The sequence below is a fragment of the Lithobates pipiens genome, unplaced genomic scaffold (genome assembly GCF_037356315.1).
Source record: "Lithobates pipiens isolate NorthernLeopardFrog02 unplaced genomic scaffold, aLitPip1_a1.2 Scaffold_18, whole genome shotgun sequence".
Lineage (NCBI taxonomy): Eukaryota > Metazoa > Chordata > Amphibia > Anura > Ranidae > Lithobates > Lithobates pipiens.
Window position 1 is genome coordinate 189,662,428 of NW_027507758.1, and position 19,566 is coordinate 189,681,993.

At 46.1% G+C, this 19,566-nt stretch overlaps 3 protein-coding genes across 4 annotated transcripts in view; 2 read left to right on the forward strand and 1 right to left on the reverse strand.

Annotated features, from left to right (window-relative positions):
- The first annotated feature begins 299 nt into the window (after nt 1–299).
- On the forward strand, nt 300–5,407 carry LOC143987601 (uncharacterized). 2 transcript variants are annotated; one of them, XM_077486461.1, is made up of 2 exons: nt 300–726; nt 3,892–5,404. In XM_077486461.1, exons 1-2 carry the CDS (start codon nt 411–413, stop codon nt 5,280–5,282), a joined length of 1,707 nt encoding a protein of 568 aa, XP_077342587.1. In that variant the 5' UTR covers nt 300–410; the 3' UTR covers nt 5,283–5,404. The 2 variants fall into 2 exon arrangements, with proteins under 2 accessions (XP_077342587.1, XP_077342586.1); XM_077486460.1 differs by lacking the exon at nt 300–726 and adding an exon at nt 1,504–3,183 and having other exon boundaries at nt 3,892–5,407.
- On the forward strand, nt 735–1,859 carry LOC143989409 (uncharacterized; the record flags this gene model as incomplete). The annotated part of the gene is made up of 2 exons (XM_077489525.1): nt 735–1,492; nt 1,538–1,859. Coding segments are annotated over 2 exons (1,080 nt in total), but the record flags the coding sequence as incomplete, so codon positions are not given.
- Nucleotides 5,408–6,108: 701 nt separating the features above from the next.
- Nucleotides 6,109–19,566, reverse strand: part of LOC143987602 (ADP-dependent glucokinase-like) — a 69,270-nt gene continuing 55,812 nt past the window's right edge. The window contains exon 6 of the mRNA XM_077486462.1: nt 6,109–9,408. Coding sequence (XP_077342588.1) covers nt 8,741–9,408 — 668 coding nt within the window. The 3' untranslated portion in view covers nt 6,109–8,740. The remainder of the gene's footprint in view (nt 9,409–19,566) is intronic.

The following is a 19,566-nucleotide window of genomic DNA, read 5'->3' on the forward strand; positions in this document are numbered from 1 at the left end:
ACCTGGATATCAGCTAACTGTTTTTTCAATTGTGCTTCTTTCATCCTTTTAACACAGTGGATCCATGTTTAATCAGAATACCCTGTATGACTATTTAATGGGTTTCCCACACTATACCTGGGTCACTTTCAGGGGTGTCTTTCGTCTGAAAATAAGCTGCGAGTTCTTGAACCATGTCAGTTAATACCTCTGGGATCTTCAACAGACTCAAGGAGGGGAGGAGGAAGAGTTAGACAGGCAGAGATGTAGCATTACCGGTTGCGGTCTTCCCTCCTCCCCCCCCCTCCGCTTTACTACCTTCGGGCAGTAGATGCAAGAGCCTTTATAAAGGCTTCAGAGCGAAGACGTCGAGGAATCCAGAAGGAAGCCGCCGAAAGAACACCTGAAGCGACTTCTCTCTCTCCAAGACGATGGGGAAGAGCGAGAGAAAGACCAGCAAGAAGAACCCCGCTCCAGCCACTTCCACCAAGGTCCCCGGGGATGTTGCTGCCCCAACCCCCACCTCTACCCCGGCCAGCACCAGCCAGCCGGGACCAGCCAAGCCTTCCCCCCCTGCAGACGGGCTCCCTACCTTGGAGTCCTGGATGAAGCAGACGGTCGTGCTGCAACTGAAGGAGGTGGACGGAAGGGTCCCCGACATGACCCCGGAGATCTTCGGCAAGAAGATGATCCTGGAGCAGGGGTTCAGCAAAGCGGAAACGCTTTCAGTGCAGGCCTTCACAAGAGGTACATTTTTCGTAACTTTTGTGTCTTTCCAGGCCTGCAGAAGATACTGGGATATGGTCAAAGCGAGTGGCCCTGAATCCCCCTTCCGTAAGTTCGCTGCGAACTGCCCCATAACACGGGACGAGAAGTGGGTGACGGTGGCCATGAGGAACCCCCATACCTCAGGTAAGGATATAGCCACTTACCTCCAGAGGTTCTGCACCGTGGTGAAGGACCCCGTCCGAATCCTCGATGCCAACGGCTTCTGGATAGGTAAGTGGTCAGTACTCTGCAAGTTCAGGAAGGACCCTTCGGGGGACATCCTGCACCTGCAGCCCTGCTTCTCCCTGGGCAACTCCGCAGGCATCCTTTTCTACCCCGGTATACCCTTCACCTGCAACAGGTGTAGCAACACCGGACACATGGGGAAGGACTGCAAAGAACCTGCTTGCAGGTCCTGTAGGGTTGCAGGCCACGAGACCAAGGATTGTCCGAGGTCCAAAGCCTGCAACCTCTGCGGAGCAGCTGAGCACGTGTTTAAACACTGCCCTCAGCGGTCCCGGTCCTATGCTGGCGCCCTGATCCAGGGCAAACCATCCTCCAGCACCAGGAAGAAGCCACCGGAAAGGGAAAAAGAGCCACAGAAGACCACGGGTAAGCACACCCCTACCCCCACCCCTGTCCAGGCCCCAGCCCGGACCCCGGCCCCAACCTCCAGCACCCCCCCACCCGCCACCCCGGTGCTGGAGGATACCCTCCCCACCCTCCCCCCACCCACCCCGGACCTGTCCTCCCTGGAGGACTTCCCCACCCTCCCTTCCACCCCCACCAGTGGACTAGCAGGAAGCCGGAAACGGAAGCCTAGTAGTCCAACAGCAGAGGAACCCGCTTCCTCCACTAAAAGGCCCACTGGCGACCGGCGCGAAAGCGAGGGACCAGAGCCAATAGTGGAGGACCTCGAGTCAGCGGGGGAGGAGGATGAGGACGTGGAGGGGGAGGAGGAGGTCATGGCCATCCCTGAGCCTGACCTCCCCTCCGACATCCACGTCCCCATCACCCAGAAAATGATGGATGCTGTCCTGCAGGAGCTCGGCCTGTCCGAGAACACAGGACAAGCAGAAGAGGCAGCGGAAGACCCCCCTCCGGGGAGGTAAGTTCGGTCCCTTACCGACTAGACCTCATACCCCTTTTTCATTATGGCAGAGATCTCAATCTTTTCCATTAATGTGAGGAGTATCAAGGATACATCTAGAAGGCAAGCGGCACTGACATTTCTCGCCACACAGCAGAGTGATGTCTACATGCTCCAGGAGTGCGCACTTCCTCCTCTGAGGAGGTACACTCATCTGACCTCCCAGTGGACCCTCGGTCCCTCCTACTGGTCCGGGGGTGGCGATTGTAAGTCTGCAGGTGTAGCCATTCTTGTCAGGGGTGGGCGCTTCGCGGTTGACTCCATCCATGAGCTAGTCTGTGGCCGTCTTCTGGTCATAGACGGCTCATGGGTGGGAGAGCCAATTAGGCTCATCAACGTGTACGCCCCCCCAGATAAGAATGAGCGGCTGGAACTATTCCAGACCCTGCGGACCCAACTCGTCACCACCAGGGCAGTAGTAATCGGCGGTGATTTTAACTGTCCGATAGAGGAGGATGGGCGCAGCTCCAGCATGTACGCAAAACTTGATGCTACATCCAGGCTGCTCAAGGAGATGATCTCGGAGGCTTCCCTGCAGGACGCCGTGGGATCCATAGGGAGAGGTACCGTGAACTACTCATGGTGCCGTCCCGACGGATCAGTGCGTTCCAGGATCGACTTCGTGCTCACTTCAAGAGCAGTCAAGCATCGCGATTTCTCCATGATCCCCTGCTTTTTCTCTGACCACAGGGCTATTCACTTTCGGGGTGACCTGGGCGAGGGCTTTGCCCGCGGACCAGGCTCCTGGAAGCTGAATAGTACCCTGCTGGAAAATGAGGAATTGATGGGGGAACTCCGGGAGGCCTATGCCACCTGGAAGGAGGAAAAGCGATTCTTCGGAAGGGTAAGTGACTGGTGGGAGTTTGTGAAAGTCAAGCTACGCAGCTTCTTTCAGGCAAGGGGACGACAGCAAGTGTGTGCCAGGAAGAAGGAACTCAGGAGACTGCAACGTCAGTTGCAGTCCCTGCAGGACCTTCACCACTGTGGCTGGGACGTTAGGCAGGACCTGGAGGACACCAAGAAGAGCCTGAAAGGGCACTTTGAGGAAGAATCCAGGCACATTGTCTTCCGTGCCAAGGTGGAGAACCTTGAGAAAGGTGAGAAGTGTAATTCTTTCTTTTTCAGGAAACTCCACTCAGGACACACACCCTTGTCTGAGCTGCGTGACGAGACCGGAACACTCCAGAAGGGAAAGGAGGCTGTGATGCAAGTGGTCAGCGACTACTACACCAACCTCTACTCCCCGAAAACAACAGATTCACAGGCAGCCGACAGGTTCCTGTCAGGTATCTCTAACCAAATTGATCCTGCAGGTTCGTCGGACGTCAACGCCCCCTTGGTGTTGGAGGAGCTGCACTCTGCCGCTAAATCCTTTAGGCAAGGCAGGACCCCGGGCTGCGATGGTCTCCCAGTTGAACTTTATGTAACGCTGTGGGATCTCGTAGGCCCGGACCTGCTCGAGCTGTACGAGGAGATGGTGGTGGAGGGCAGAATGCCTCCGACCCTAAGGGAGGGGATGATCACGATTTTGTATAAGCGCAAGGGGGAGAGATCGGACCTGAAAAACTGGCGTCCGATCTCTCTTCTGAACGTGGACTACAAAATCCTCGCCAAGGTTTTGGCCAACAGGCTGAAATCTGTCATCGGACAGATCATCCACCCGGATCAGACTTGTGGCATTCCTGGTCGCAGGATTGCGGACAGCCTCGCGCTTGTCCGGGACACGGTCCAGTACATTCATGGCCGCCGTGTGCACGCGGCCCTGGTCAGCCTTGACCAGGAGAAGGCCTTTGACCGTGTCTCCCATGAGTTTATGTGCAGCGCTCTGCGCAGGTTTGGTCTTGGGGAAATGTTCTGTTCATATGTAAATGTAATGTACAATGAAATTTGTAGTGTGGTGTTGGTGAACGGTTGGAAAACTGACCCCTTTCCAGTGTTGTCTGGGGTCAGACAAGGCTGCCCTCTCTCACCTCTGCTTTTTGTCTGTTGTATAGAGCTCTTCGCCCGAAGCATCAGACGGAACCCAGAGATCAGAGGGATCACCGCACCAGGACCGGACAGACGGGAGGTCAAGTGCTCGCTCTACATGGATGATGTGACGGTGTTCTGTGCCGACCGGCACTCCATCGACACACTCGCCCAGACGTGTGAGGACTTCGGCCAAGCTTCAGGGGCAAAAGTCAACTGCGGGAAGTCGGAAGTCATGCTCTTCGGAAAGTGGTTCCTGCCTTCTTCTGCACCTATGCCCTTCAGCGTCAAAGCAGACTTCATCAAAATCCTTGGGGTCTGGTTTGGAGCAGAGGGCGCAGCCCTGAAGTCCTGGGAAGAACGACTGGCAAAGATGCGACAGAAGTTTGGACTTTGGAGCTTCCGAGAACTCACCATCGAAGGTAAAACACTGGTACTCCGCAGCGAGATTCTCCCTGTGTTGCAGTACCTCGCCCAGGCCTGGCCCCCCCGGGTTAACACCTGCAAGGCCATCACCAGGGCAGTGTTTCACTTCATCTGGAGCTCCAAAATGGACAGAGTAAAGCGGGCGGTTATGTTCAAGGAACCCCTCAAGGGCGGTAAGGGCGTGCCCGACATCGCCACTCTACTGAGGGTCTTCTTTGCCTGTAACTGCATCCGCAGAACTTTGGTGGACAGAACTGTAGACTCTGGCGGTAACTCCATGTCCCGTTTTTTCCTCCTGCCTCTCTGGAGGTCCCTTGGATGGGACAAATGGGACAGCTCCATCCCCTACAACTGGGACACTCCTTGGTATTACTTGGATACTTTCAAGTTTATTAAGGAGCAGGGGCTACATGGAGTGAAGCCCGACTTGTGGAAGCCAAAAACTATCCACAAGTTGATCAGAGCATCAGACATTGTTGAGACTGTTCCAGGCCTCCCTTCAGCCACTTGCAAAGTGGTCTGGAGGAATGTTTCTTCAAAGAGACTTACCAACAGGCACAAAGATCTGGCATGGATGGCAATCCAAGGGGGGTTGCCACTCAGGACATTCATGCATGCCAGAAACCTGTGCAGATACAGACACTGCCCCTTTTGCATCATCCAGGAGGAAACTGCCCTGCATGTTTTCTGGGAGTGTCCCTTTGCACAGGGCCTGTTGAGGGCTCTGGAACCTGATCTCAAAGACTTTGTTCCACAGACTGCTATAACACACTTTGGTGTGTTAAACGGACTCTTTTGTGGGACTCACTCACAAGAGGACATTGATAGTGCCTGGCGGGTGCTGTGTTGTTTTAAGGACGCTGTTTGGTGCGCCAGAAAGCGCCTCATCCACCAGAGGGAGAGGATGTCCATCCAGGACTGCCGCAGACTGATTCACAGTCTGCTCAGAGACTATCACCTGATGGACAACAAGGAGGAAGAGGAGGTCTGAAGATTTCCCCTTCCCCCCCCACCCTCCCACCACTATGTACCCTTTTTGGCAGTTCAATAAAGCTTCGGGCCTGTGAACTCTTTTTCCCCTCCCCTCCCCACCTTCTCCAACCCCCCCCCATCACACCTGTTGCTCATTGAAATGTCATTTTGACTTTGACTAAAGACTGTATGACTTGACATGTATTTAGTAATGGTTTTTGGTAATGCTTTCAGGGTAATGCGGCGTCATGCATGATGTGATGTTTCGGGGTATTATTACTCTGCACAACACATCAGGCATCATACCGCAGGATGAATGTAATTTATTTGTATGTTTGGAACTGTATTGTCATGTAGTGTATTTTATGCGCTGCGTCGCAGTACAGTGTGGAATGTACCCTGTTAAAAGTATTTTGTTTTTTGTATATTTTCTTGAAAAATAAAGTATACATTTTCAATCAAAATTACCGGTGCGTGATCAGACCGGGTTGTGCAATAAAAACATCCAAGAAGAACTGGTGGGGAACTAAAAAGAGGTCTATCCGGGAATATAGTTGGTGAGGAGTAGAGAAGAAAGTGTAATCTCGATTGCCAGCGTGTAAGATGCGCCAGGCACAGCATTATCCATTTTAACTGTGGACAGATTGCTACACACTTTGCTAGTAGATAGCCCTCCAGGTGTGTTTAATGATATGATGTTCTCCCTCTTTTTCCCATGAATCACAATTACACTATTGAGGTTTCTATTTGCTATGTGAAGTCCAAGTAAAAGGTGGGATTGACAAAATGCATTCCTAGACTTATGAGGAAAGTATTGCACAGATGAAACAAACCATAGGCAAACATGAAATCCCACTACTTTTTATTGAGGTATAGTTGCAAATGCACAATGTATACCCGATCATCAGTTTATATGTACCACAAAATGCGTTTTTATAGAAGTATCATCACATTTGAAAAATCTAGTTAAATCCCCCAAGGGACTAAGTACAAGTAGCATTTGGTCTATACTGATCAATGACCCATGTTTGAATTTTATTTGTCTGCTTTAGCTCCACCCATGACTGAAGTCCAATTTATTGCCATTTCTACATGGGAGGTAGAAAACCACACTGTAGCCAAACCCCCTTCTCTCTGTAGAAAGGATTGTGTAGTGTTGCAGCCTGCTGCCCTTTACACAGCACTGACTGTAACTAAGTAGTTTTAACCACCTCCTTGGCATTCTTCGTTATGCACTTCAGGGAATCAATACAAACTGTTCCAACACAATCCACGCTGGCGGGGGCTATATGATCAACCAGTTACTAGTAAGCATTCAGTTGCTTGGATGCACAATGTCTGCCCAGTCAGCTATTGTTTACTAACAGCCGGCTGAGCACACAGTCCTGCCAGTGCTGCCTGTACTAGAATGGCTGTATAGATTTCTTGAGGGGTGTCCAGGCACCTGAGGACACTGTGGAGGAAGTTATACAAACTATTTAGACACACTCAGCACCGACAGGGTTGTGTGAGCAACCAGCTGCTGGTAAATATTTGTTTAAAAGTTTACCAACAGATGGCTGATTTGTTGTAATCAATGCTAACCACCCTCTATAATTGAATTAGAACTTTAAAATGTGAGAATACTTTTTCTTTAAATGCCATATGCTGCCCAGTGCAAAGTTCAGTGCTGGATGGAATGATCACTTAAAATACACCTGTATTAGAACCTCCTATCCCATCCACAGACGACCTCCTTGGCATATATTTACCACTACTGCTTGAGTATGTTGCTGAAAATCCATGTACTATCAAGTATGGGTCAGGCATGCATTCTCTCCCCTTTTGACCCACAATGCAGCATTGTACCGAAGAAGCCAATCTATGTGGCATGGGTTAGCTCACATAGCCGAATGCAAAAATTTACTTTTGGGAAAAGAGGTCTAGTGTGGGAGCACTAGTGTTGAATATGGATCAAGAAAGGTGAGTAAGGAGGGTCAAGTAAGGTTTTCATTAAAATCAATATGTTTTGTAGGAATGATTAGAACAACACATTTGTGCCATTAAAAAGCAATTGAACTGGGCAAAATGAAATGGGGAAAAAAATGGCCCCAAACACATTTCAGTTACTGTAATACAATGAGAGTAAGGAATGCAAGTCTATGCATAGTCATTGTCAAAGAGAAAAAAAATAATCTTAAAATGAACATACATGTATAAAATTAACATATATAAAATATGGAAGGTCTGTCTGACCTCTTCACATTATAAAAGTAAGTATTTCATCGTTTAGGGAATAAACCCCACGGATTCTCTATGAGTTATTACAGAGATGTGGATAAGGAACAGGTATAAAATTCATTCAGCTGCCAAAATGTCTACCTTCATGCTCTACTGGTGAAAAGTAATACTTTAAAGCCAAATTGAACTTTCAGTTTAAATCTGCTAAATATATGCTATATATGCATCAAAACAAAAAAAGAGTTTAATGTCTTGGGCTTCGTTCACACTAGCATTTTTTTAAGCTCCTATCAGCTATTATGAGCATTTTATTTTCTGCTCCTACAAGCCAATTGTGCTAAATCAAGTCCATGCACACTATTTTATGCTAGAAGCATTTTTTCAAACTTTAGCGTTTAGACCACAAAAAAAAAATTGTTTTTTAGGAGTGTTTTCGTGGCAGAAATAAACGCTACTAAAATGCACCTAACAGCTTTTCTCTAGCTTTTATTTTTCCCCTTTCTTTATGTACTGTATAAATGCTAATGCTCCTACAAGCCGACACAAAACTGCTATCATAATTTGCATAGCCCAAGAAGAAAAACCTTTTCCCTGCCAGCACACTGTAAAGAAGGACTCTTGTTCCCTGCTTCAGTAGGGAGCATTTCGGACCACTGCTCCTGACATATTGCGATGCAAATCTGATTGCAGAGCTTTGGCTTCGCAGGAGGAGCACTGCTTCCCCATAAAGAGCAAGGGTCCCACTCTGAAGCAGGCTGGTAGGGAAGAAGCTTCACTACTCAGATTGTGGCCACTTTAGGAATGACACAAATTGTAAGACATTGAACACCTGAATGTACATTTAGCAGGTTTACACTGTGGCTCATTTTGACTTTAAAATGTCTATTTATTCAAAACTGATTGAACTCTTTATTTTGGGAAGATACTGAAAGTGCTTTCTGTAGTGATATCTTCCCACTGGAGTTATCCACTTAAGTCCATGCTAACTCAGCAACATAGAATTTGAATCTTGTGCAGTATTCTCTATTCATTTTCAGTGGACTGACCTTTAGGAAAAAATGGAATGGTATTTGGAGAAAAAATAATGAATACTCACTGATTCTGCTGTTTCTTAGTAAACAAAATATGCCTCAAATCATGTCAGTATGCATTGTACCCCTTTTCTCACACCCTCTTTTAAAACATACATCTACAATTTTACAGGGTTCTCTAGTTGTGGAATGTTGGCCTTCCCAAGATCATGAAGCTACTTAAGTTTCAAATTTGCAACACCAGTCCTGCAGCAGATATATTGTCTCCACCACCTGCTGTCTGGAAAACTTCAGTACAGACCAAAACAGGTGCTAGACAGATCTCATAAGTGTCCTCTTCCCAACAAGACACAGGACGGTTTTCTTTAAAAGGTATCCTCTGGCTGCCCACTTCTCTGCTGATTGAGAAAGAATCATCCATGATGAGTTTAGCCTTGCCGGTGTCAATATGTGCAGAACCACAAACATGCCTATTAGCAGTAAGAGATGCCTTTGCTGTAGCAGACATAGTGTTCTTCCACATGGATGCTTTGCCCACTAACATAGCTTGAAATGCTAGAGTGTGAACATGCAGTCGGGTCAGCCTCCTCTGGCCCCCTTTAAGTTCCCTGGATCTAAGCAGCTGATAAAGTTCACGCATTTGGTCGAGAATGGAAGCCACACGGGGATAAGGGTCAGATAGGACTGTAATGTTTCCCCCTTTAATTAAACTGAGGAGATTTGGAAGTTCTTGCTCATTCATTCCCAGAGAATCGGAGTAAGGTATCACATACTCTAGCAAGTCTTTCATGAGGTTTTGCTCCACAAAGGATGCCATCTCAAAGTGGCAGCCTATATTTTGGTCCATGGACAACACCATTTCTTGAATCGCCTTCAATCTTGCTTCACGCTGACCTAAAAAATAATCATATATAAGTGGTGAAATTACAGAGAATGGGTTTTTAAAAGCACCAACAGAACACAATTTAGGGGCCAAGAATGTATTTTATTAAAAATGTAATTAGACTATATACACAATTTATAACTAGATGCTGGATTACACTTTTTGCTACCCTATTTTCCCCAATTTGCTTTACATGCATGCATTAACCACTGACAGGTGTTACGGCTGGGCACTGATTGGCACTGTAGTGGGCACTGACACTTATTTGGGCACTGCTGGCAGCTGTTGGGCATGGATTGGCAGCTGATGGGCACATCTGATGGGGACTGTGCTGATAATCAATGTGCTGATTATCAGCACAGCCCCCCCTCTGACAGGGAGAGCCGCCAATCAGTGTGTTTACTGCCACTTCCTGGTTCACATGATGATCAGCTGTGATTGGCAGGGCCACTGTTAGAAATCATGGAGCCCCATCCAGCCTACCTGACAGGGCCCCCCTTGACCGCGCCTACAACCCCACCTCTGACTCAGCCCCTGCCTCTACACTGTCCAGGGGGGGGGGGGCTGGAACATGCAACATTTACAGTGCCACACCAATCATAACTGGATTTGAATGGGAGAGATGTCAGTGTTTTGACATCTGTGCCCATTCAGTTTGTGTCCCCATACACCACAGACTTGTGTCCATTTACATCAGGCTACCTCCGATCTGTCACATTTAGGTCTGGAAAAATAGAAAAGGAAAAAAGGAATTTAGGTCTGGAAAAATAGAAAAGGATATTCTTTTCCATTTTTTTTGGACCTGAATGGACACAGAGCTAGGCGGATCTAATTGCACACAAGTCAATTCATACCTGTAAACCTACATGGAGCTTTCAATCAGGTCTGAATGAAAATCTGACAGGTGAACCTGATTGCAAAGCTTGGGTGAAAGGTTATCAAAGGGGAGTGGTTTGGGGGTGCTAAAAATGCATCTTGGCTGCGTGTTTTTACTGTCCCTACCCATCACATGTGTAAAGTAGCATCTTACTATGTGCGCATGGTCATTATTATGATGATCAGAGCACAGCAGGTGCTCTATGGCTCTGTCAGTGTAACATGACTGTGTGGTGCACCATAGTTATACAGTAGGTGAGGTTGAAAAAAAAAGGCACAAGTCCAACCTATGTGTGTGATCATATGTCAGTATTACATTGTATATCCCTGTATGTTGTGGTCGTTCAGGTGCTTATCTAATACTTTCTTGAAACTATCAATGCCCCTCTCTGAGACCACCGCCTGTGGAAGTGAATTACGCATCATTGCTGCACTTACAGTAAAGAACCCTCTACGTAGTTTAAGGTTAAACCTCTTTTCTTCTAATTTTAATGAGTGGCCACGAGTCTTCTTAAACTCCCTTTTGCGAAAAAGTTTCATCCCTATTGTGGGGTCACCAGTATTGTATTTGTATATTGAAATCATATCCACTCTCAAGCGTCTCTTTTCCAGAGAGAATAAGTTCAGTGCTTGCAACCTTTCCTCATAACTAATATCCTCAAGACCCTTTATCAGCTTGGTTACCCTTCTTTGTACTCGCTCCATTTCCAGTACCATCCTTCCTGAGGACTGGTGCCCAGAACTGGACAGCATATTTCAGTTGCGGCTGGATCAGAGTCTTGTAGAGTGGGAGAATTATCATTTTATCTCTGGAGTTGATCCCCTTTTTAATGCATGCCAATAGTCTGTTTGCTTTGTTAGGAGCAGCTTGGCATTGCATGCCATTGCTGAGCCTATCAGATCTGCAGATCTTTATAAAAACATTATACCGTGATTTAAATTTATTAATTCTATTCAATTTATGATGAATTATAGGATTATTCTTATTTTGGTTTGTACATTATTTCTTATATTCATCATATATTTTGTTTTTCTTTTCTAGCATTTGGGTTTACGTTTGCTGCATGGCTTCGGTTCAATAACTTGTTATATGGATATTGAGGTGGGTAGATTGGGGACCCCAGGCTGAGATCATTCCCATGTTCGTGGGCATACTATTATTGCCATCTCTTTTATTTGATTTTATTTTCCCCCTCCACCCCTTCTCCTTTCCGCTATTCTGAGTGAGGGAACTGCCTCTTTTCCAATTCCTCGTTTCATCCCTGTGTGTTGATTTGCTGGGGTCGGCTCCGTGGAGCTGGAACCCTCTATACCACCTGTGACTGTATGGACACCCAGGGTTTGGTATTGTGGAGACTGGGCCCATTTATGTCGACTAGGTGCGAGCTTACCATCCCTTGTCACTAACATTGTGTCTACTTTTGCGGCATAAGAGGAGTTTGCTCCACACCTCCCCTGTTTGACCAGTTTGAAGTAATATGGTGGCGTTTTTTTTTTTTCTTTCATCATTTCCATTTCCTATAGGAATTTCCATGTAAGATATACATTGTAATTGGCGTCCTGAGTACTTAAATGTCGTTGCTGTTGTGGTAATACTGGATTATTCCAATCCAGTATTTGCTTATATTGTTTGTCTTAAAGAGGTAAGCACCCGATTGGTTTGTTTATATCTGGAAATTATTTAATCCACTTACTACTTGGTTTTTCACCTTTGCGGCATCCCTTTTTTTTTATACCAATTACATTGTTTAATTGGGTATGTACGGAGGCCATTTTGGCTCCTATTTACAGTCTTTTTTTGGGTCTGTTTATTAATTTCCCTGATTTTAAATATATATTTGTCTTTTTTAGTTTTACTGGTTGCCTTTTTGCCCCCTGCAGTCACCTCAAGGTGGTCTTCTAGGTGAGGTGCCACCCACTGGGCAGTCGGCCTGCTCATCTCACGCTGAGGGTGAATTCTAGGGTACGTATGCACTCCTTTGGATCCGACGTTGACATACCATCTAGTTTGGGGGTGTGATGGGGGGGGGGGGGGGGTTTGATCAAGTCCACCTGATTGTTTCTATTTATGGAAGCCATGCAACATCCAACTCAAATTTACTAACTTATTGTATTTTGTTTTCTTATCTTTTGTAGTAACTCATTTTAAATTGTCGGTCAAGTCCTATTTCCCCTGAGGAAGCCATTGTAATAGTGAAACATGTAGGGAAGATTTGACCCAACAGCACAACACCAAGGCCTCTACCACTCTGGCCCTACTTACTGTATTTTTTGTGCTCCCTATACTACATTTTAATTGCCTCCTTCTTTACATTTGAATGTAATATTTGTTGCTTAATCACGTTGTAATAAAATATTTTTTATACTAAAACTTTTATTGGTTTCAATGACAGGCACCGCAATAATCCCTCTTTTCCCAGACACTTTCTTTTATAGATTGCATTCATATTTTTGCCACTCAAATGCATTATTTTACATTTTTCCACATTAAACCTCATTTGCAATGTAGTTGCCGAGCCCATTAATTTGTTCAGATCTTTTTGCAAGGTTTCCACATCCTGCGGAGAAGCTATCGTCCGCAAATACAGAGAGTGAACTGTTTACCCCATCCTCCAGGTCATTTATGAACAAATTAAATATGATTGGTCCCAGCACGGAACCTGACTTTGCCGTGTTGTAGTCTGCAACACACAGTACAGCCATATATCAGGAAAGTCAGCACCCAACAGCATGTTACACTGACAGAGCCATAGAGCACCTGCTGTGCTCGGATCATCATCATAATGGCCATGAGCACACAATGAGAGTCTGGGGACTGCACATTCTACAATAGCCTTTGTGACCCGTCAGAGTGTGTGCGCAGGGGACTGCTTGCCTGTGCATTTCTGCTGCTGTTCAGATTACTCCTCCTGCTCTGTCTGACTCAGCTGTCTCAGTGATAAGTATCTCCCTCAGGCTGCAGCGCTTACTGAGTGAAGGGAGCCTTATTACAGTAATAGCCATCCACCGGAGAAGGCATACAGTGAGCAGGCAGAACTTTAATTTGTGCAGGTATACTGAGAGAAGCGTGTGTGTATCCCTGCACCTCAAAATGAAAAAAAAATTAAAAAAAGTCCCTCTTCTGCTTTCACCTCCTGGGTCCATCCGTTAACTTGATGGGCCCCAGGAAATTGCTATATATCCCTTATATACATTATTAATCAAATGGGTACGGTTTAATAAATAAAGTTATTTTACTAGTTGCTAGTTTTATTTTTTTGTAGCTAAAAGTTAAAAGATGCTCGGGCGTGGTACAACAGGGCTGGTTGTACTGCCCTATCAGCGGCCCTGGTGATTGGTCACAGCTGATCACGTGGTAAGAAGCCTCTGTCAGAGGCTCCATATCACGATCGCAGATGCAGGGTGTCAGACTGACACACAACACCTCTGTGTGTTGTGTTTTGTTACATTTTTTTTACAGGTGAATGGGTAGGGGTACACTGTACCCCATACTCATTCACATAGGGTGGGGGGCCGGTATCCGTGGGCCCCCTTATTAAAAGGGGCTCACAGATTCCGATAAGCCCCCCGCCCGCAGACCCTGACAACCAATGGCCAGGGTTGTCGGGAAGAGGCCCTTGTCCTCATCAACATGGGGACAAGGTGCTTTGGGGTGGGGGGCCACGCTCCCCCCCTTCCCCAAAGCACCCCCCCATGTTGAGGGCACATGGTCTGGTATGGCTCAGGAGGGGGGGCGCTCGGTTGTCCCCACCCCCTTTCCTGGCTGGCCAGGTAGCGTGCTCGGATAAGGGTCTGATATGGACCTGGGGGGGACCCCCGTGCTGTTTTTTCGGCGTAGGGATTCCCCTTTAACTCCATACCAGGTGACGGGGCCAGCAATGCTTCCTTCGCTGGTCCTGGCTACCTGGAGCTGCACTCAAAATGAAGGACTTTCCTCCATGTGTGTGTGGGCGAGTCCGTTCATTTCAAAAGTACGGTGGATAGTCCGGCGCAAAAGTGGCGTGTGTGGGTAGGTAGCTCGTTCAGAAAGTCCGGTGGACAGTCCGGTGGTTTGTCCGCCAGACTAAGTTCGCCGGATAGTCTGATACGTGTGTACGCGGCATAACGCACCAAAAAACCCTTCGGAACTGAAAAGGACCACTGTGGTCATTCCCAATTCTTGTAAGAGCCGGTTCACACAGCGGGCGATGCGAGGCGACACGACTCGCCTCGCCTCGCTCTCGCAAGTCGCCCCCGTTCTGTACAATGGAACCGTTCTGAGAGGAGCGACTCGAGTCGCTCCGACTCAGAAAAAAGGTTCCTGTACTACTTTTGGGCGACCTCGGGGCGACTTGCATTGACTTCTATACAGAAGTCATCTGCAAGTTGCCGAAAAAGCATATTTGAGTACAGAATCACAGTATATCTAAAATAATATGGAAAGTGGTTGGAGGAAAGCTTTAGAATGGCAAATATATTTTTATTACAAATGATGTGAGCAGACTGCAGTTCCTCTTTAAGAAGGTTTTATTATGGGCTGCATTCACACTAGGAACATGCAATTTTTATCAAAACAAATACAAACACATCAAAAGACCAATGCTGCAATGCTCCTAATTTTGCATGTCAGTGCACATTTGTGAGAGTCACAATTACGTGTGTTGACATGCATTTTCATTTACATTACAGCCTTTAGTTCAACATTTTTGTTAATCTGAATTATATGTGATGGATCAGAACACAATAGTCTAAGTTGGGGAAGTAAAATTAGTAAAATATATACATGAAACTATTTTTCAGAAAAAAAAATTGGCATGAAGCCCATAAAAAGCTCTGGTGCAACCAATTACCTTCAGAAGTCACATAATTAGTGAAATGATGTCCACTTGTGTGCAATCTAAGTGTCACATGATCTTTCATTACATATACACACCTTTTTGAAAGGCCCCAGAGGCTGCAACACCTAAGCAAGAGGCACCACTAACCAAACACTGTCATGAAGATGAAGGAACTCTCCAAAGTAAGGGACAATGTTGTTAAGAAGTGCAAGTCAGTGTTAAGTTATAAAAAAAATATCCAAATCTTTGATGATCCCTAGGAGCACCATCAAATCTATCATAACCAATTGGAAAGAACATGGCACAAAAGCAAACTTGCCAAGAGATGGCCAAAACACCAAAACTTACAGACCGGGTAAGGAGGACATTAATCAGAGAGGCAGCACAGAGACCTAAGTTAACCCTGGAGGAGCTTCAGAGTTCCACAGCAGAGACTGGGGTATCTGTACATAGGATGACAATAAGCCATATGCTCCATAGAGTTGGGCTTTATGGCAGAGTGGCCAGAAGAAAGCCATTACTTTCAGCAAAAAACAAAATGGCACGTTTTGAGTTTGCGAAAAGGCATGTGGGAAACTCCCAAAATGTATGGAGGAAGGTGCTCTGGTCTGATGAGACTAACATTTAACTTTTTGGCCATTAAGAAAATGCTATGTTTGGTGCAAAACCCAACACATCACATCACTCAAAAGACACCATCCCCACAGTGAAATGTGGTGGCAGCATCATACTGTGGGGATGTTTTTCAGCAATCAGCACTGGGAAACTGGTCAGAGTTGAGGGAAAGATGGATGGTGCTAAATATAGGGATATTCTTGAGCAAAACCTGTACCATTCTGTGTGTGATTTGAGGCTAGGACAGAGTATCACCTTCCAGCAGGAAAATTACCCCAAACACACTGCTAAAGCAACACTTGAGTGGTTTAAGGAGAAACATGTAAAGGTGTTGGAATGGCCTAGTCAAAGTCCAGACCAGAAAGTCACCCTTAGCTTAGTTAGTACTTTTTTTCTTTAAAGCGGTAGTAAACCCGCATTTTTTTTTTTTTTTTTTTTTAAACCTGCAAAGCAAAAGGCATAATGAGCTAGTATGCACCGCATACTAGCTCATTATGAAATACTTACCTTAGAACGAGGCCCCGACATCTCGCCCGATCCACGCCGAGGAAGCCGACATGCTCCCTCGGCGTCTCTTCCGGGTATCGCGGCTCCGGCGCTGTGAGTGGCCGGAGCCGCGATATCGTCACTCCCGCGCATGCGCGCGGGAGATTTAAATCCGGCCGGACGAGCGCTGCCGGATTTTCGCGGAGAGAACCCCCTTGTGCGCATGCGCCGCTGCAGTCAGCGGCGCATACCGAGGGGAATATCTCCTAAACCGTACAGGTTTAGGAGATATTTTTTTTACCTACAGGTAAGCCTTATTATAGGCTTTCCTGTAGGTAAAAGTTAAAAAAGTGGGTTTACTTCCACTTTAAGTGTATCTTTCAAGTCTCCAATCAAGCCCCCACTGTCATCTTAGGTCAACATAGAAGAGATTGGCGCATCGATAAAACCCTTTGATTCATACCTGGACCCCACGCTGTGGGAATGACCTGTAATGTTACTTCGGGCATTGAATCCTGCATGAGCAATCACCTTGACTGGTGGGGGTATGCCCGATGTGACAGGCAAAGTCTGGGCTTAATTTACACTCCAGCATCCTGGACTTTTACTGAAAAAAGGGGCTATGTTTGGAATGTTTTCACCGCGCAATGTAAACTTTTCAAACTTGGTGCTAGAATTCAACCACTTGGAGCCTAGTCTCAGATGGATGACCAAGGTTTACATCACAACAATGGTTGCACTTTACCGCCACTTCATCCTAGAGCCTTTATAAAAAGGTGCTCATGTGCTTTCTCCTGCTTTTCAAGAGGATATGTTACAGGCAAACATTCACTCTACAGAATGCCTACATAACACTCAAACCTCTAAAACTCAGTGTGGCAACCCTTGCACCAGAGCAAGTACTGACTCTAACACAAGTCTCAGCATGTGATTCTAGCTCTATTCCAGGCCTATTTTTAGGCAACAAGTGGCCTTTTTGACTAAAACAGAATCCTCTGCATCCATGTCACATTTCCTCAGACAGATTATACTAAGACCTTCTTCCAGGGCCCAAAAACACCATGCCTCTTCTACTATTACCTTTTTTAACCTCAGTTGGATCCCGATTAGTCAGTCCTAAAGGACACAGTCACAGAAGCGAGGGAAGAGATTATTGAAGCAGTGTAAGAGGAAGCTGTGAAAGAGCTTTCTTCCCCAGATAGCCACTATATTGAAGAGGGAGCTTCATGCAACATGCTTGCAACATTTGAGAGCTCATTGCCTCTGCAAAAACCTTGGCATCGTCAACCGGACCTCCATCTCGCCATGCTCCTTTGGGTATAGAGAGACCTGCAAATGTCTGCCAAAAATTCCCTGTCCATGAACAGATAGAATGTGCAGCCTATGATGTTTTCAGGATCATGTTTTTATAGAACAATTACAGCAATTGCTCTCTGCTCTGTTTTTCTGTATGGATGAACATGGATGTCATGAGACAATTTTCAAGAAATGGCTCTACTCTCCATTCGCAGGCACAGAATGTTATGGGTAAAAGCTTGGACAGTTGAAGCTGCCTGCAAAGGACGCCTCACACAAATGCCTTTCTTAGGAAGATGCCTGTTTAGCGAGGCACTTGACCAGTTCATCAAAGAGGTCACAGCTGTGAAGGTTTTACTTCCATTGCAGAAGGTTGCAAAACCACCTTAGCTCCTCTAAACACAGAGAACATGTCCACTCTAACCAGGCCTCAACTTCAGAACCTAAGGTTAGAGCTTCCCTTTGATGCAAAGCCAGGGCCACAAAGGCCACCAAGCTTTCTCCAAAGCCCTCTTCACAATGAAGGGGTGCCTTTACTCTTTAGAATGGGGGAATGTCTTTTACAGTTTGCCTCTTTCTGGGTCACAGATGTGCCAGACCTGTGGGGTCAATCAGTGGCTTTAAAGAGGTACAAAATAAAGATCAAATCTCTACCACCTCACCACTTTCTTCTTTGATAGCAACCAAAAACTGCCTAAAGGACAGTTAGATTTGCCATAAGCCCTGAACCACCTCTTGTGGAAGGGATTTACTGTGCCAGTAGCACTACAAGATGGGTTTAAAGTATTCTACTCAAATATTTTCACAGTACCACAGCCTAACGTGGCTATTCTATTCTGGACTTTAAATCCCTCAACAAATTCCTTCAAATTCCAAAATGTCAGCAGGGTCAGTAATTGCCTGAGCCAAGACGGCTCTCTGCATGTTACGATTTACCCACCTTATCAGCTCTTTCTGTGCTTTGCATTGACAGACAACCACTTCTAGTTTGTTGCACTGCCCATTGGCCCATCTTCTGCTCCCAGAGAGTACACAAAGGTCTTGGCACATTTACTTTCTCTTCTCAGAACTTAGGGCATTCAAATCACAGGCTATCTAGATAACCTTCTTCATAAACACTCATCCCCCTTGCAGCTATCAGAAAAATGTCCTCAAGACAATTAAGCTCCTTCAAGCTTTTGCCTGGGCGATCAATTTCAACAAATCTTAATACAGTGAAAGAAAAAAGTATTTGATCCTCTGCCGATTTTGAACGTTTGCTAACTGACAAAAAAATATGAGTCTATAATTTTAAATGGTAGGTTTATTTTAACAGTGAGGAGAAAGAACAAAAAAATTCCAGAAAAGAAACGCGTTTCAAAAAAGTTATAAATTGGATTTGCATTTTTTTTTCAAATAACAATTTTATTTTTCGTGGTCGTAAAACAGAGATATCAGTGCAGGCATACAGCGAAAACAGCAAGGCTCCCAAAATTTGGAGGGCCCATTGCGGAGATACAGCATACAGTAACATGGTATAGGGCGGTATAGCAAAAACAGGCGGTTCGACCAGGGGTACAGAGCGGGATGAGAGACACAGAAAGTCAAGCATCCGCACAGTAAACCACGAAACCGCCCAGGGTCTACTGCTCAGCTCATATGCCACACGGAAAACATGACAAAGACCATCAACAACATACACAAAAAAAACGGAGAAAAGAAGAAGAGAGAGAGACAAGGAAGAAGAAATGGAAAAGGAAAAGGAGCTAGAGCGCCAGTGGTCTACATCACCACATCCATACCGGTTCGCCATCAATCCTCCAGCAGCCGCCATCTCCTCCAGCTTATCCCTCATTCTAGCTGTCATCTTCTCCATAAGCTCGACATCTTTGATCCTGGCGTTGGATTTGCATTTTAACGACTGAAGTAATTATCTGACCTCTTTGCAAAACATGACTTAGCACTTTGTGGCGAAACCCTTATCGGCCATCACAGAGATCAGAAATTTCAGGTTTGCACACATCTCAGGAGGGATTTTGTCCCACTACTCTTTGCAGATCCTCTCCAAGTCATTAGGGTTCAGAGGGCAACTTGAACCTT

Coding starts and splice junctions, on each gene's coding strand:
- LOC143987601 (XM_077486460.1), top strand. CDS start 1,902: ATGGCAGAGATCTCAATCTTTTCCATTAATGTGAGGAGTATCAAGGAT. Junction 3,184..3,891: donor AGCCGACAGGTTCCTGTCAG/GTATCTCTAACC, acceptor TCTGTTGTATAG/AGCTCTTCGCCCGAAGCATC.